General features: G+C 53.1%; 1 protein-coding gene across 6 annotated transcripts in view; it reads right to left on the reverse strand.

Moving 5' to 3' along the window:
• Positions 1-15,908, reverse strand: part of LIG3 (DNA ligase 3) — a 21,203-nt gene continuing 5,295 nt past the window's right edge. For 2 of the 6 annotated variants that reach the window (XM_070772676.1, XM_070772677.1), the window contains exons 4-20: positions 13,140-13,346; positions 12,378-12,529; positions 11,395-11,561; positions 11,213-11,290; positions 10,528-10,696; positions 9,031-9,186; positions 7,551-7,682; positions 7,114-7,193; positions 6,098-6,185; positions 5,355-5,432; positions 4,979-5,102; positions 4,270-4,412; positions 3,853-3,927; positions 3,072-3,218; positions 2,397-2,604; positions 1,948-2,030; positions 1-815 (exon numbers count right to left, since the gene is read on the reverse strand). In XM_070772676.1, coding sequence (XP_070628777.1) covers positions 513-815; positions 1,948-2,030; positions 2,397-2,604; positions 3,072-3,218; positions 3,853-3,927; positions 4,270-4,412; positions 4,979-5,102; positions 5,355-5,432; positions 6,098-6,185; positions 7,114-7,193; positions 7,551-7,682; positions 9,031-9,186; positions 10,528-10,696; positions 11,213-11,290; positions 11,395-11,561; positions 12,378-12,529; positions 13,140-13,346 — 2,390 coding nt within the window. In that variant the 3' untranslated portion in view covers positions 1-512. The other 4 variants (XM_070772678.1, XM_019981257.2, XM_019981258.2 and 1 more) reach the window with 4 other exon arrangements.

The following is a 15,908-nucleotide window of genomic DNA, read 5'->3' on the forward strand; positions in this document are numbered from 1 at the left end:
TGAGACATAAAAATCCATTTTGTTTTCTTTCAGATACAATTTCATTCCTGGCAAAAATGGCCAGGCGGAATACAAGTTTTGCCCACTATAAGCATTTCTGAGGATACTCTTTTAAATACAACTTTAAAAGGAGCTGGAAGTAGAAGGGGAACTTCAACAGCCAGCCTCCCCTCCATTCCTTAGTCACTAGAATTATAGGAGGTGTTTGGGGAAGGACACAGATAACTCTGAGAGGGTTCCATTTTTTTTTTTTTTAAAAAAAGCTTTTCATAGGGAAAAAAAAGGTCAAAACCAGCACCCTATCTGAAAGACCTATGTAAACTGGCACCTGACTTCAGTGGTGGCACACAGCAACTCACTCCAGTCTGGAAGACAGTAGGCGGGGCTGGTGGGCTCTGGAAGATGCATAGCTTGGAGAAGACAGCGGCCCCCACCCTGGGTTCAACCGGCCACCCGCCCGCCCCGAAGCAGTGCGGCCGGGAGTACACACGAGGGAGGGGCAGGCGGCAGTCCTAGCAAGGAGCCACCAGCCTCCGTTTCCGGATACACGCCCAAATCCACTCGGGGGAGACCTGCTGGGCCTCGGGGTTCCTGTCCCCGCCACCCAGCACATGTGTGGCTGAGCCCACGTCAAATTCCTGTACCAGGTCCCCATCGAATGCCACAAAGTAGCGTCTGAGGCGGCTGAAGTCTGGCGTGGAGGGCGGCAGGTAGAGCCGCACTCCAGTGAAGATGTCCAGCAGCACCTGCAAACGCACAGCAGTCAGGGCTGGGCTGGGCTGGGGCGGTTGGCTCTGACCCCGCTCGGGAAGGAGCTGAGAGACAGAGACTGGCGGTCAGGACACCGGGAAAGTGTTTACAGGAGAAAAGGTAACGCCTAAAACCCCCATCCTGGGATTTCCCTGGGTGCTCCAGTGGCGAAGACTGAGCTTCCAGTGCAAGAGGCCCAAGTTTGATCCCTGGTCAGGGAACTAGGTCCCACATGCTACAAGGACGGACCCCGTGTGCCACAACTAAGATTTGGTACAGCCAAGTAAAGATAAAAAACCCAAAACCCCCATCCTCCGGCCACTCCAGGTTATGCAAGACCGACATGCCTTTCCATCCTTGCTGAGAGGAAGAGAAGGGCGAGGGAACGGGTCCCCCACGAGGGACCTGGAAAAGGGGAAGCGCAAGTCTCAGGAACCACCCAAGGACTGGTGGGCAGGGCCTGTGGGCCCGGAGTAATGCTGCCTGACCCACGAGCAGTCTTGTGCGCGCCGAGGGTCCGGGAGCCCTGCTCGTGACTGATGGGCTCCAGGGCTTCAGGCAGGGGAAAGACCGCAAGGTCCTCTGGGTGCCATGGTGACGGTTCAGGGCCTGGGTGTCGTGACCTCCACGCTGACTGCCTCGGGGCGGGGGGCGGGGGTGGCACAGCCTCCCTGTGGTGACCAGATGCCAACACCTCTATCTACCTCTGAGCCAGCAGTGCCTCCAGGGTGGAACCGAGTTACTGGCCTTGGTAAGTGCTCAATAGTGGTTGTCAAACCAAACTGACAACGGAGTAGGAGAGGAGAGGAGGAGGCCGGTCAACTGAACCAGCGCCCTCTCCCGCTCCTCACTGGCTGGCCCTGTTCACAAACTCACACGGCTGCACTCCCACACCCAGGCTGGGTTTTCTCCCCTTTAATGGCAACCGGGATTTGGGACCGGCAGCTGGGCAGGTCCCTGCAGCCTGTTGGCTGCTCTATCTCCTGCCTGTGGGCACAGCTCTCCTTCCTCTCCGCTTGCTGGCTGGCCGCCTCTGCAAGGCAATGAGAGGGCACAGGGTGGAGCCAGCGGACTGCGGCCCTGCCCGAGGCCAGGGTGCTGCTGGAGGGCGGGGGCGGGCAGTCAGCCTGACCACACATTGCCCATCGCGCAGTGTCCAAATGCAAAGGGCTGGGAACACGGGGCGCTCGCCCTCACCTTGGCTTGGCACGGGGTCACATCAGGAGCCTTCCGTTTCACTCCCGCTCTCACAGGGGAGGGCTCTGCAGCTGGCAGGTTGCCTACAGGCGAGAGCTCAGGGTGAGAACCACGAGAGGGCAGAAGCAGTGATAATGGTCCCTGAAGTCAGGGGAGCTAAGAGAAGGGCAGGCCCCTCTGATATCAGCATGGGTGAGATAGGAAGGGCTGTCCGCTGAGCCCTGAGCTCAGAGGCGGCTCATCCCCAGCTCCCATGGGGTCTCGGGGGCCCTGTCACGTGTGCAGAGCAGGAGGGTAACCCGCAGATCAGCGGCTAGCTGTCGGATGCACACACAGCAGGAACGCAGCCAACGCCAGCTGCAGTGGACAGGGGGTCCCAGGACCTCAGGGCTGGGCGGGGAGATGCGGTCCCTGTCCACTCCTCAGTGCCCCAGCCCCTCCCTCCTTACCACCTCTGCTGGTGCAGCCGCCCGGCTTGCCCCCAGCCTTCTTGGCGCTGGTGGGAGGCTGCTTGGGGGAGGCTCTTGGGGCCTTGTGAGGCACAGCCGGCCCTGAGGTGCCCTCGTTCTCCCCACTGCTGCCCCCTGTGGCGGAGCTCCCCTCGTCTCCGGCCGTTATGGCGAAGGCCGCGCGCTCCTTGGACAGCTGGTACAGCTCCTGAGAGGGGGAGAATGTCGCGTTACCCCTCCTTTCCCAGCCTCGGGGCTCAGGCGGTCTGTGTGGTGTCTTAGGTGCCCGGGCTGAGGAAAACGAGGGGAGGAGGACCGCAGCAGGCCAAGGGAGCCGGCCTCCTCGGTGCTTTTCTAGTTCTAGCCCAGTTTCTGGAGTAATCTGCACAGATCACTGTTCTGTTCCCCAGTTCTTCTCAGCAACGTGGAGATTGAAGCCTGGGGGGCAAGTCCTGCCCAGGAGGCTGAGAGACAGGGTCCAGGGCTGCCCAGGGGGCCTGATGCAGGCAGAGCTCTCTCCAGGGGCCGCGCTGCTCCCCTTTTCTAGTAACTGCCCTCCTGGCCCCTCTCAGCATGCTGGAGAAAGGAGAAGGGGAGGACGCAGGAGGTCAGGTGCGCTGGGTGCCAGAGCCAGGAGAGGGGGGAGCAGGACACGCGCAGCCCAGTCGCCGGCACCTTGAGTTGGGGGAGGGTCGTGGCGGACTTCCAGTCCTTATCATCACGGATTCGGGTGCAGCGAGGGAATCGGATGGAGATCCCATCAGCTGTGTGAGCCTCAGATTTCGAGAATTCAGCCCCTGTGATCTCCCACACGGCAGCTTTCTGTCAGGAGAAGTCAGGTCATTCACTGGTTAAGTAGAAAACACCTTCCCATCAGGTAAAAGCAATGCTGATGCTGCTGTTTAGCTGCTAAGTTGCTTCTGACTCTTTGTGACCCCATAGACTGCAGCCCGCCAGGCTCCTCTGTCCATGGGATTCTCCTGACAATACTGGAGTAGGTTGCCATTTCCTCCTCCAGGGGATCTTCCTGATCCAGGGACTGAACCTGTGTCTCCTGCTTGACAGGCAGATTCTTTACCACTGAGCCTCACCTGGAAGCCCAGCTAAAAGCAACAGAGCACAGTTACAACTGAAACAGCAGTGGGTAACAGCAGGGAGACAAGTTCTAGCCCCACTGCCGATGCTGTGTGGCCTAGGGAGCCCTGTTTCTTCCCTGGGCCTCAGCTCTCTGTCAGTGCAGGAAGGACTGGGCCAGGCCGCGTGCGACTCGAGGAAGGAGAGGCCCTTCCTGTCTAGTGAGGATGCCCCTCAGTGTTGACTGGTCTTTTCTGTGCCTGTCCCCTGGCTCCCCATCCTGGGGTGGACTGTCAGCGATGCTGAGATGACGTCTCTGTGGCAGTAGAGTATGTACAAGCTCATTTTGGGGGCTGGAGGACCCCCGGCCACGGGATAATACCTTTGGGTCTGGAACGATGAAGTCAGGGTAGTAGATCTTATTGATTTTCAGCCAGTTGGGTATCTTGCTGGGATCCTAGAGGAGAAAAGATGCTGTCCTGGGCTGTTGCCAAAACAGGACTTAAACGCGCTCTTGGTTGCAGGCTTGTGAGAAGAGGTGACTTATCACAAAAGGCTGCCCCTCACCCCTGGCATCCTCCCTGCCCAGAGAGGCTGTGGCCTGGATGGCACACAGGCCAGTTTCCACAGGGTAGGTCCTCAGAGGATTTGAGGGCCTAACACTGCTCCTATGCAAGCAGCAGCCCTTTTCTGTGGAGACAGACGAACGAGACCTACAGCTTCCCCGCCATGCCCCACAACACTGCCCGTCTCAGAAATGATGGCTGGTCCAGAGGCCAGGGCCCCAGGGCCCCCTCACCTTGCTGATCTTCACCATGTCCAGTTCCGTCTGCAGGCGGGCGAGCGTTGCGTCGTCGTGGCCTCCTGCACACTTGGTGACGGTGCACCACTTCTGGCTGCTCGGGTCATAGCAGCCCATGAGGAAGATGGACATCATGCCACCTGTGGGGAGGAGGGACTGGGCTGAGGGTGGGGGGGCACCTGCCGGCCCTGTGAGAGGCAGCCTGCGGAGGAAGGGGCCGGGGCCTCAGCGTCGGAGCCCTGGAGATCACCTGGATCCACACTAGCCGTGTGAGGTTAACCCTTTTGAGTCCCAACTTCAGTGAATTCGGGACAGTCACACTGAATGCTGGACTAAAAGGAGCTGAATGGCGTCTGGCACCCAGGAAAAGATGCCACGACTTCTAGTTCCTCAGACCCCAGCTTCCCCTCGTTAGGAAATGGAGATTTTCCCTGAGGAGAAAGCCACCAGGCCTTGGAGAAACAGTGGCTGGTGTCTTTTTGGGCCGGTGAGCTCAGCGCACTCTCGCCTGACCTCTCCCTGCCTGGGTCCGCAGCGCTCCCTGTTCCTGCCTGAGGCAGCATGGGCAAGGTCAGGGCCCCTAAGCCAGAGCTCCAGACGTCACAACTGGCCGTGCTAGCACGTCCAGCCAGGAAAAAGACCGGCCTATGCCTTGAGTGGTGCCTTTCAAAGAAGCACCATCCCAGGGGCCAGAGGCCACCCTGACCTTTGCTCCCTTGCCCGTAGAAGGCCCCAAGCACCACCAGGTCAGCTGTGTCGGCCATGGCACCCTCGTTCAAATAGTCTTTCTTCACTTTCAGCCAATGACGCTTTCCAGGCTCATATGTACCCTGAGGGGAAGCAAGCAAGAGAGAGACCACAAATGAGAATGGAGGCTCTGCAAGGGCGGGTTTTTTTTACCTGCTCTCAAGACACCCTGGATCCGTCGCAGTGCCCTCCCACTCCATCAAGGCACTCAGGACACAAAAACAAACCCAGCCTTTACATCCAGAATCCTGCGAAGGCACCCCCGCCAGCACCTCAAACTGCCACAGCCACGTCCTGGCCAGGGCGGAAGAAAGCAAAGGATGTGACCAACTTACCTTCACGTCCTTCAGCACCAGCCCTTCCAGCCCCTCTTGGATCACCCTGTTGATCATGTCCACCAAGTCGGAAGCTTTCTGGGGGAGAGCAGGAGAGACACTGAGACTGATGTGAGAACAGAGAAGGGCTATGGAAGCGAGGCAGAGGTGGTTCCTTCTCACACACTAGCCAAGTGCCTGCTGCAAACACCCTGACTTGAATACAAGGAACACAAGGGCCAGCAGAGCAGGGACCAACCAGAGCTGCTTCAGCGGCGACTCTGGCGCCCGCCTGGGAAGGGCCTCTCACGCCCTGCCCTGCCAGGTGGGGACTAGCACACGAACACCGGCAGAGCCTGGCTTACTGTGCTTTGCTTTACCACATCTTGCAGATACTGTATTTTCCTTTTTTTAAACAAAATGTCAGATAATGGTAAGCATTTTTTAGTAGTACTTTTAGTTAAGGTATGTACGTTGTATTTTTAGACATAATGCTATCGCACACCTAATAGACTGGAGTGTTAATGTAACTTTTCTATGCATTGGGAATTCATAAGTTATGTGACTTATTTTCTTGTGATACTGCTTTACTGTGGTGGTCTAGAACCAAACCCACAGTATCTCCAAGGTCGGCTCGTATCCACAGCAGCCTCCCTCTTAAGAAAATAACTAACACTCATCCTCCCAACCACGTCTGACCCATGCGGTGTTCTGCTTTGTTTTCAAATCACGAGGACACTGCCGAGGGTGGGATCCTCACTCACTGTGACTTGTTTCATTTCTGAGAACATGATCCGGTTGGGAATCTCCACCATGTTGTCATGAAGAAGCTTCCGCCGCTCACACAGAGGCCTGAGGGGGACAGGAGAGCTGAGGTCAGGCCAGGATGTTCCCCACAGCTCTGAGGAGAGGGGACAAGGATGGACTGGCTTCCTGAGAGGCCTGGGTCTGCCATGGCTCCGGGCCCTCGTGCCTATCAGTTCTGCCCGCCCAGGGTGACCAGGGCTCCACTGGGACCAAAGACTGATGGTATGAGCTGCGGCACAGAGTTACTTCATTGTTATAGGTCCTGTCTCTACCTCCTCAGCCCAGACAGACTGTGTAAACCCTGGTCCCGTTTGAAAAATAACCCTGACTCTCCTTCGCTGCACCCTGTCTCACTCCAGGCCCCAGGTGGGCTGTGCTTGGGTCAGCAGGCGGACAGGCCCCAGGACCTCAAGCCCAAACCCCAGCTCCTACCCTGGCAGTTCTGTCTCCCCCTGCACACTCAGGGCTGGAGGCGGGGGTGGGGGTGGGGGCAGGGATGCCTCTCTAAGGGAGGAGGGGGCCAAATGGTTTCTGGGACTCAAGAGGTCAAGACTGTGAGTTATCCTGAAGGTGGTCCCAACCACACAGCCTGACAATCCCAAGCTTCTGGTTGTCAGCCTCTCCCAAGACTAAAGCCTCTGAACTGAAATTCATCTGCCTTATGCACCCAGAGGCGCTTCTGAAGAGGTAAGGAAACCCTTCAGCGCTCGTAGTCGGTGTCTCGTCAAGAGTCCATTCTGCCTCGGGTGGCGGGGTTTCCTCTGACTTAAGCTTTCAGAGTCAAGATCTCGTCAGCATACTGGCTCTTCCTAACACTGAATGGGGAGCCGGCTGTGCAGTGATTGTGCTCCCTCTCGCTCCTTCCCACTGCAGCTCCTGGGCCCAGAGGCACTTGCACCAGCTCCTTGCCCTCTCTCCTTTCCAATCTCGGGCCCCCGCCTCCCTACCCAGGAATCAAAAATAGACTCCTCACCTATCCATCAAGCTGACATCATTGAAGTAGATACAATCAAAAACAAACAGGCAGACATTGGCATCCTGGAAGGCAGCTTTCTGTAAGGGAAAATGAGGTAGCAGGTACATGAGGGACACACGGGAGAAGCAGTCCACTTTCACAGACCCTCTGAAGTGTGTGGTACATAACGCGTGTTTGTGCTGTGAAGCCCCTGGGCCACAAGGGCACTTGGCAGACACATCCTAAGTGGAGACTGACCCAGTTATAAGCCAGGTGCCACTATAAGCTCTTCTTATGCAAAACACAAAAACAAAACATACCCAAACTTAGGGCTAAAGTCAGTACCAATCCAAAGATGAAGCTTGACCCTAAGTCAGCGACACAGCCCTCTGTGTCTGGACTGAAGGCACACTCACGCACACACTCACTCTTGCTCACTGGGCCTGAACCAGTACCTTGTGCACTCCCAGGGTCCCAAAGGGCAGTGGTTTGCCTGTCCTGTTGTCGATCAGGAGCACCTCAGAGTCCAAGATCATGCTGTGGCCCCCAGGGAAAGCCCGGGGGATGAAGTCCTTAAAGTGGGCCACCTGGAGGCAGAAGGGTCACTCAGAGGGAGCCAGGACACAGAGAGCTAAAGCTGGGCCCCGAGGGAACACGGAACACAACACATGCCAGCCTGGCTGATGTGCAAACAGACTTAGGTCTTGGCAGCTGGCCAGACAGGAACAATCAGCTGTTTCAGGACCTCGGCCCAGACCCTGGAAGAGGTCAGCTCACCTCGGGGTCAGTTTCTATTGGCTGCAGAGAATTTGCAGGAAAAAGGAAAAGATTGAAGGTGAAAATGAGGGGAAGAAGGGAGGCAGACAAACATGGAACAGAGGGAGGGAAGGTGGGCAGGCGGGATTCGTGCAGGAGAACAGACTAGTGGGAAAAGGAGGGAAAGAGAGAAATGGACTCCCTTAGGAGCAGTGAGAAAAATGAGGAGGGTCTTCACTAATGCTCGCAAAGAGGTCCTGCTCAGCTCTCAGAAACACTCAAAACTGACGGCCTTGCCTGATTGCCCAGGCAGGCGAGGCTGGGCAAGGGTGTGAGCGTCCCCTCCCCCGGGACTCTGAGCAGACAGAAGGGGGAGCAGGGACAGGAGGGCTACCCATGCCCCAGCTACCTGAGCCAGCTGTCCCCACTGCTTTTCCCTGGACAACCCCCAAGGGCTCCCAGAGGCCCCGGGAGCTGAGAAGGGCTGAGGGGCGAGGTTCTGAATGCCCCCTGATTAAGGGCAGAAGCCGGGGTCTCAGAAGCCCCCATGGGACTGTGTTTACGTCTGAATGTAAGCCCCTGGAGGCACAGAACTTCCGTCCTTTTTTGAAATTTTTCATTAAATGCTGGATGCCCACTACCTTCGACAGTGCCTGGTATAAACCCTTGATAAACATCTGTTGAACAGGGGACTTCCCTGGTGGTCCAGTGGACAAGACTGTGCTCCCACTGCAGGGCGCACAGGCTTGCTCCCTGGTGGGGGAACTAACATACTGCATGCTGTGTGGCGCAGACACAACATTAAAAAAAAAAAAAAAAGTTGAATACATTAATGACTGACTGCCTAACAGTTCTTTGTACCCGAGCCACGACATAGCTCAGGGGGAGCACACAGGACCTAGAAAGGCAGACGACAGGCACCAGCTAAACTCGGTGTCCTGGTGTCACTGCCCCTAGGCTCCACAATGGCTGACCCCCAGCTACGCTCTCGGGCTGTTCCTCCTGAGCAGCCCCACATTATTGGAAGATTCCAAAAATGAATAAATCAATACATTCTTCTATTCAACAAATACAAAACAGATTCTATTTTGCACCAGAGCTGAAATGGCAACGGAACACAGGCTTTGAGATCCTTAGAGACAGGTAGAAGAGTCCTGGCAGAAAGGAAGGGCTCCGTACCTTGTGTGGCAGGACGGGCTTGAGACTGCGGCTGAAGTAGCTGAAGTGGTCCCCCTTCTTATGCACCTGGACTCGTTCCCCGTCATACTTGATCTCAGAGAACATGCCGTTTGGACACTTCTTCATGGCATACTCGATGGACTTGCAGGCCTCAGCCTTGGGGGCAGGGGAGGGGGAGACAAGCCTGGAGACTTAAGGTGCTCTTCCCAGAGAGGTGGCTCGGCAGGGACAGCACGAAGCCCGGGGCCCCTCAGCCAGAGTGCACCCTCAGGGCAGGAGGGAGTGAAAAGGCTGGGCAGCGTCCTATTCTGATATATTGTTTTCACTTTATGAATGAGAAAACGGAAATTCACAGAGGTTATGTGCCCACTTTCTTTGATACAGCTAGTGAAGGGCAGGAATGAGATGTGAATCTAGACCCAATTCCAAAGCCTGGGTGGTAACCAGGAAGCCGTGTAACCGATTGTTGCTGTTTAGTCACTAAGTTGTATCTGACTCTTTGACCCCATGGACTGTAGCCCGCCAGGCTCCTCTGCCCATGGTGTTTCCCAGGCAAGAATACTGGAGTAGGTTGCCAATTCCTTCTCCAGGGGATCTTCCCGACCCAGGGATCAAACCTGCGTCTCCTGCATTGGAAGGTGGCTTCTTTACCACTGAGCCACCAGGGAAGCCCAGTATAAGTTATGCCATGCATCAAATGAGACTGTGGAACAGATTCCAAAAAAATTCTTATAAAAATCAGAAAGTCTACTAATGGAGGTGACTGGTCCTGTCCTTCAAGTGGAGATCTTACTATTTTGGTGCTGGCTATCCCAACACAGAACCCTAGACTAGGACTTCAGGAAAACACCACAAGGCTGTTTCATAGAAAGCAGTGTACCCCACTGAAAGAATACAAAGGCTCTCAGAGCAGGCACAGCGGCAGGCGGGGACTGTCCTATTGCACAGGAAAACCCACGCCAGAAAGGAAATCCCATTTATCATGAAACAAGCAGAGGCCCAAGGAGAGCTGGTCTTCATTCCTTAAGCTTCTTCTCATTCCAGAAAAAAAAGGAGAGCCAAAGTACCCCCTCACATGAAGGCTGGCTATGTTACCAACTCTCAGAGCTACTTTGGGGCATGTCACAGAGACTCAGGAGTTACTGCACACATCCCTGACTTCAGGAAAGATGACAGATGAACTGCTCAGGGTAGACACTTCAGATACCATTCACGTAAGAAAAAAGGATCAAGAGAGACTAAGGACCTCACCTAAGATTCCACAGCTGGCTGAGGGCAGAGATGGCTGAGTTCTCAGGTTTTTCCACTGCTCACACTATCTCCCCCTCTGCCAGACTCCCCCAGGAGAAACACCCCCTGCAACTCTACTTTTCCTTCCCCCAAATCTTCCAGCCATCTTTCTTGCGGGGCCTTCACTATCATACCCTCTCAGATCTCACAGGGAAGGGTAGTAACCTCACACAGGAGCAGAAAGCAGGGCAAGAGCAACGTCCTTACCAGCATGGGCTGCACTGGGGTCATCAGGGAGGCCTGGACACTCAGAGCTCGTCTCTGGCCTGGCTCCTTCTCTACCTCCTGCTCGTTGCGGAGGACCCGCTCCACCACATCCTGCAGGTTGCGTGAGGCTTTGAAGGCTTCATAGGCATTGGGGTCTAGCGCATCTAGCCTGCCGAGGCCGACAGGGGCAAGGAAACAAACACCACTGTTCTTGACCTTACTGCTCTAGATAGCAGCAATATGCTGCAACATATCATGTCCAGCAACAACAGGACATAACCGCTTCCCCATATATTGGGACCCCATGAATCCCAATATATGGGGAAGCAGTTATGTCCTATTGTCTAAAGACTGTCACAGGAGAAAAAGATCTTGGAAAACTCAGCTCTTTTGAGATACCATGCTACCTGGATGCTGCCCGACCAAAGAGGGGACTGGCGTGGGCGAGCAACTCATACTTATTGGACATATTCCCTGTGTTTGATTCTAACAACTCTGTGAAAAGGGTACTATTATCTCCCTTTAACATGAGAAAATGGAGGCTGAGCTAGGTCAACTGACGGGTCCCACAGGAAGGACGGCGGCAGAATCAGGACTCAAACCCAAATCGGGGCTTCCAAGTCTCCGACACCAGCTGACAACACAGGGAGTGGGCAGCTTCCACCATCGAGGACTTGGTACTTACACGTGTTTTGCCCCTGAGTTCATCTTCAGGTCATGCTTGATCAGCCTGATGATGCACTTAAGGTCATTGGCTGTACACCTAGAGGGATGAGGCACATGCAACTGACAAAGTTCTGGACTCCCACACCTTCCCTCCTAGTGATTCTGTCTCCCCAGGCCCATCCCCAGTGGGCAGTGCCCCACCTGGAGGCGATATCCTGCAGGGCCTGTTGCTGCTCATCCTCCTTGGTGAGCTTGGAGAGCCGCAGGAGGAATTCGTCCACCTCCTGGATGGTAAGGAGGCTCTTGGCAGCTGGAGGGAAAGACTTGCTCTGCTCAAAGAAGACTCTGATTGTCTCTGACACGTCACCCTGTCTCCAAAAACCAAAATACCATGCAGCAACCCCAAAGTGGCCGTATATAACCCCCAAGCCCTCATGACTACAGGTGAATTAGAGATTTCAATCACCGCTCCTGTCCGAAACTCACAAATATCAACTTCACTGTTTAGAGAATGTATCCCACCCACAGCTCCTGGAAAGAGCACCTCCATCCACCACAGGATCTGGCCGCCTGCCTCAGCTGAGAAGTGATGTAAGAACTAATGCAGGGTCAAGCCAATGTGAGTCCTGTTAGAATCTGAACTACGAGACAGACACAGTCATCAGATTACGGGGGTGTTTGGACAGCAACTTTCTAGATGTCAAGGCTGGAGTCATGAACAAACCAAAACTGAATGGCAAGCCCAAGTTATAAGGGGAAAAAAAGCAAGGAGAAAACAGGGCCCAGAGGGAACTCCCTGCTAGTGGCTAAGACGCTGCGCTTCCAACACAGGGGTCACAGGTTCGATCCCTTTTAGGGAACTAAGACCCTATTAATACATGCCACATGGGAAGGCCAAATAAAGGCCTAGAACAAGAGCCCCTGGAGAGAGAGTGGGAAGTCGAAGGTCCACCCTCGAAGTCTAGGTCTTTCTCTCAGGCTCAGCAGTAATCTAAGTCCAGTCTTCAGAACCTGGTGAAACGAACAGCTGTAGCCTCCCATTCAACTCCTCTCATAATGAAAGCTTGCTCAAGTGGGTTTCAGTTTTCTGAAACAGTATGTGCTCTCCCAGGAAAAAAAAGAGTGCAGGTGACTGGCTCCGCAGAACCCCACTTGGAATCCACCTACCCTCCCCTTTCTCTGACCTGCTCTAGGTCTCGTGTCATGTCATCTGAGTTGCAGTTAAAAATGCGGCTGAAAAGCTTCACAATCTGCTTATCATTCAAGTTGTAAACACTCTTAATAACACCCGGCAGCAGCAGCTTCACTGTTAGGTACACGTCACCGTGGAAACCATCTGGAGGAGACAGAAGAAACCTTTCTTGAGACATGGAGCTTAAACAAATAAATACATAAACTCAAAGAACCAAAAGAGATGTCTGCATTGCTGGCCTCGATGCACAGGCCCTCAGGGGAGGGTGTGCGTTTCACCACGGCAGCAGAGGCCGTGGCATTCGGCAGCTGGGGGTCTGTGTGTCTGCCTCCCCGTAGCCCCTGGATGAACTCCTGCAGGGCAGAGCCATGACTTTCACTGTTGTATTCCCAGTGATGGGCACATCACAGATGTTCAATGATCATTTTTTAGACGAATGAAAAAGAACACAGTTGGGAGATTATATTCCAAGCTGTGCAAGTGTCTCACAAAACCCAAATCAAACAGGAGAGTGAATTTTCCATTTGGTCGAATGGGATAGGTTCTTCTGGCCTCCTAGGGGGCAGAGTAAGGAAGGAAGAAAGATGCCCGTGTGTTTGGAACAGATCTGGCTACACAGTGAATTTCAAGACAGCAATATAGCAGAGCATTAAACCAAGCACAAGGCCTGTGCAACTGTCAGTTCACGTGCCCATAAAGCTGGCCATGACTCTGAGCTCTCGAGAGAAGCCCATCCAGGATGCTCGAGGCCCACCTCCTGCTGAGCCTTTCTGAAGGAAGTCCTGGATGATCTGGGTTTTCGTGTTGTAGCTAGGATTTTCAGCCACCATGGCACACAACTTCCGAAACTCACGCAGCAGACAATCCTTGTGTTTCGGGTCACATTTGCTTGAGGACAGACTTGTCTTAGGGGTCTTAGGGGTAGGGCTGGAGTGGGCTTCCCCAGAGTTGTTGGGCTTGGCTGTGGGAGAGACAAAAAGGGAGATGATTCGTTTTGCCTTGCTGAAAAGGAAGCAGGAGAAACTCACAGGCACTCTGCTGTTCTCTATGTGTAGCTTCACTTAATCTCCCCACAGAGCCCTTTGGGAGCAGATATCATTGGACTATTTTGTGGGTGAAAAAACAGAGGTCAAGTGATTTCCTCAAATCTCCCAGCTATTAAGAGTAAAGAAACAACCGCCTCACACTGAAGCAAAGGACCAGCTGATGTGTATTTCTTACATGAGTGCTGACTGAAGAACAAGGGCCATTTTCAAGCCAAGAGTGGTCAGGATGATTTCAGAACAATTGTAAAGCTGAACCCAGAAAAGGTGGAATCAGGAAGGAAAAAGAAATCAAGGGACGCCTTAGTTACTCTGAAACTACTGCTACTGCAGATTGTTGGAACTGGAAGAAACCTTAAAGATGATCTAGTTCAACCTCTTCTTATTGGTGAGGAGACCAAGGCCTGAGGAGAGAAGCATTCCCAGTCGCTCACCACTAGCCCCCTGCCCCTCCCCATCACCCCCATCACCACTTTTTCTTCTCTCTTCTTATAAAAACAAAAGGAGGCTTCCCCTGTGGCTCAGTGGTAAGGAATCTGCCTGCAATGCAGGAGACTTGCAGGAGACCTGGGTTCAACCCCTGGGTCAGAAGGGACTCTCTGGAGAAGGAAATGGCAACCCGCTCAGCATTCTTATCTGGAAATCCCTGTGGACAGAGGAACCCAGCAGGCTACAGTCCATGGGGTCACAAAGAGTTAAGACACGATGGAGTGACTAACAACAACAACAATAACGAAAAGTTCTAGATTTGGAACTTCCCTGGTGGTCCTGTGGCCAAGACTCCGTGTTCCCAGTGCAGGGGCCCAGGTTTGATCCCTGGCCATGGAACTAGATCCCACAGGCTGCAACTAAGATCAACACAGACAAATACATAAATAAAAGCTTGAAAAAAGGTAAGCAACAAGGGGGACTTTTCTCCAGACACCCAAACAAGTGAGCCTGTTACCTCCTTGTGACCATTTACAAAGTAAATTTCACCCTGAAAGCTTGCAGCAGACAGCCATTACCACGCTGTCTGCTGATATAAGTGTCTTCTTGCCTGGGGTTTGTAAATTAGAAATCTATCCTCATCTCTGACCTGGCATTTAAAGAGGACTTTAAGGGACAAAATCTCCAACGTGTCACTGTTCGGCAGCTTGGAAGAAATAGAACACCCGCCCTCCCTGAAATTCCCTCCTGAGAACCAGGCTATTCCAGAAATACACCTGAACTCTTCCATATTTCTATCTTTGGCTGACCACTAGGCAAAAACCAAGGAAACCTCAGAGTTTAAAAATGATAAAAAATCGTAGAGTCAGGCACTGTTTTTGCAACTTTCTCTTCTTTATTCTTGTGAGACACCGTGGGGTCCACAAGGCAGGTGCTGCCATTCCCACTTCACAGATGACGCCACAGAGGCTCAGACCAGGACCCAGGTCTTCTGACCTCAAGTCCGGGCTTTTTTTACTCATACAGAGCAATCTCCTCAAACAACTTCTGAGCTCCTGAGTTTTGACTTTATTTTCTTTAGCTGAGGCAGTCAAAAGAATGTGTCCAAATAAAACAGGTAACAAGGTGGAGGGTAAAAAAGCACAGGTATTGAAGTTAAACAGACTTCAATGTAACTATTAGAAACTCCATAGTGATGCTGAGCACTGGTCTCCTCATTCATAAAATGGGCCTAATAAAAGTACTCCCCAACGTTAAATGAAGAACAAATGGAACCACACAGGCAAAAGCCCCAGCCCAACACCGTCTGCTACACAAGGACATGCAGGACATCTCGCTCCTCTACTTTCATCTCCAATTTGGGCGAGTGGAGGGATGCAATTCCTCACGATTCTTCCATTATCAAAAAGCAAAGATGGGACTTCTCTGGTGGTCCAGTGGCTAAGACTCCATGCTCCCAATGCAGGGGGCTGAGGTTTGATCCCTGGTCAGGGAACTGGATCCCACAGGCTACAACCAAGAGTTCAAATGCCAAAACTAAAGATGCTGCATTCCACAGCAAAGAGGAACGAGCCCGTGTGCCACACTAAGACCTGGCGCAGCCAAATAAGTAAATAAATGTTAAAAAAAAAAAAAAAAACCCCAAACAAGGAAGTAAACAGCAGGTTGTAATAATGTCTGATCCATGTAAGCTACTTCAAGGGGAAAAAAGTCTTGAAAGAACAAACATCTTTTTGCTGCAACAGAGATTAAAATACACAAAGAAATGCTATACATGTGGGTTGCTGAGAATTAGCTGGCCATTACCTCTCTGCTCAGATGAAAGCAAATTACAGTTGACTCTTGAAAAACATGGGTTTGAACTGCATGGGTCCACTTACACACACAGTTTTTCAATAGCAAATAAGTACTATACAATCCGCAATTGATTGAATCCAGGGATGCAGAACTGAGGGTATGGTGGAACCATGCAGAAAGTGGAACCTCGGATAAAGAATTTCAACTGCGCAGGGGATTTGGAGCCCCTAACGCCCGTGGTGTTTAATAGTCAA

This window comes from Bos indicus, chromosome 19, assembly GCF_029378745.1.
Source record: "Bos indicus isolate NIAB-ARS_2022 breed Sahiwal x Tharparkar chromosome 19, NIAB-ARS_B.indTharparkar_mat_pri_1.0, whole genome shotgun sequence".
In the NCBI taxonomy this organism is placed as follows: Eukaryota; Metazoa; Chordata; class Mammalia; order Artiodactyla; family Bovidae; genus Bos; species Bos indicus.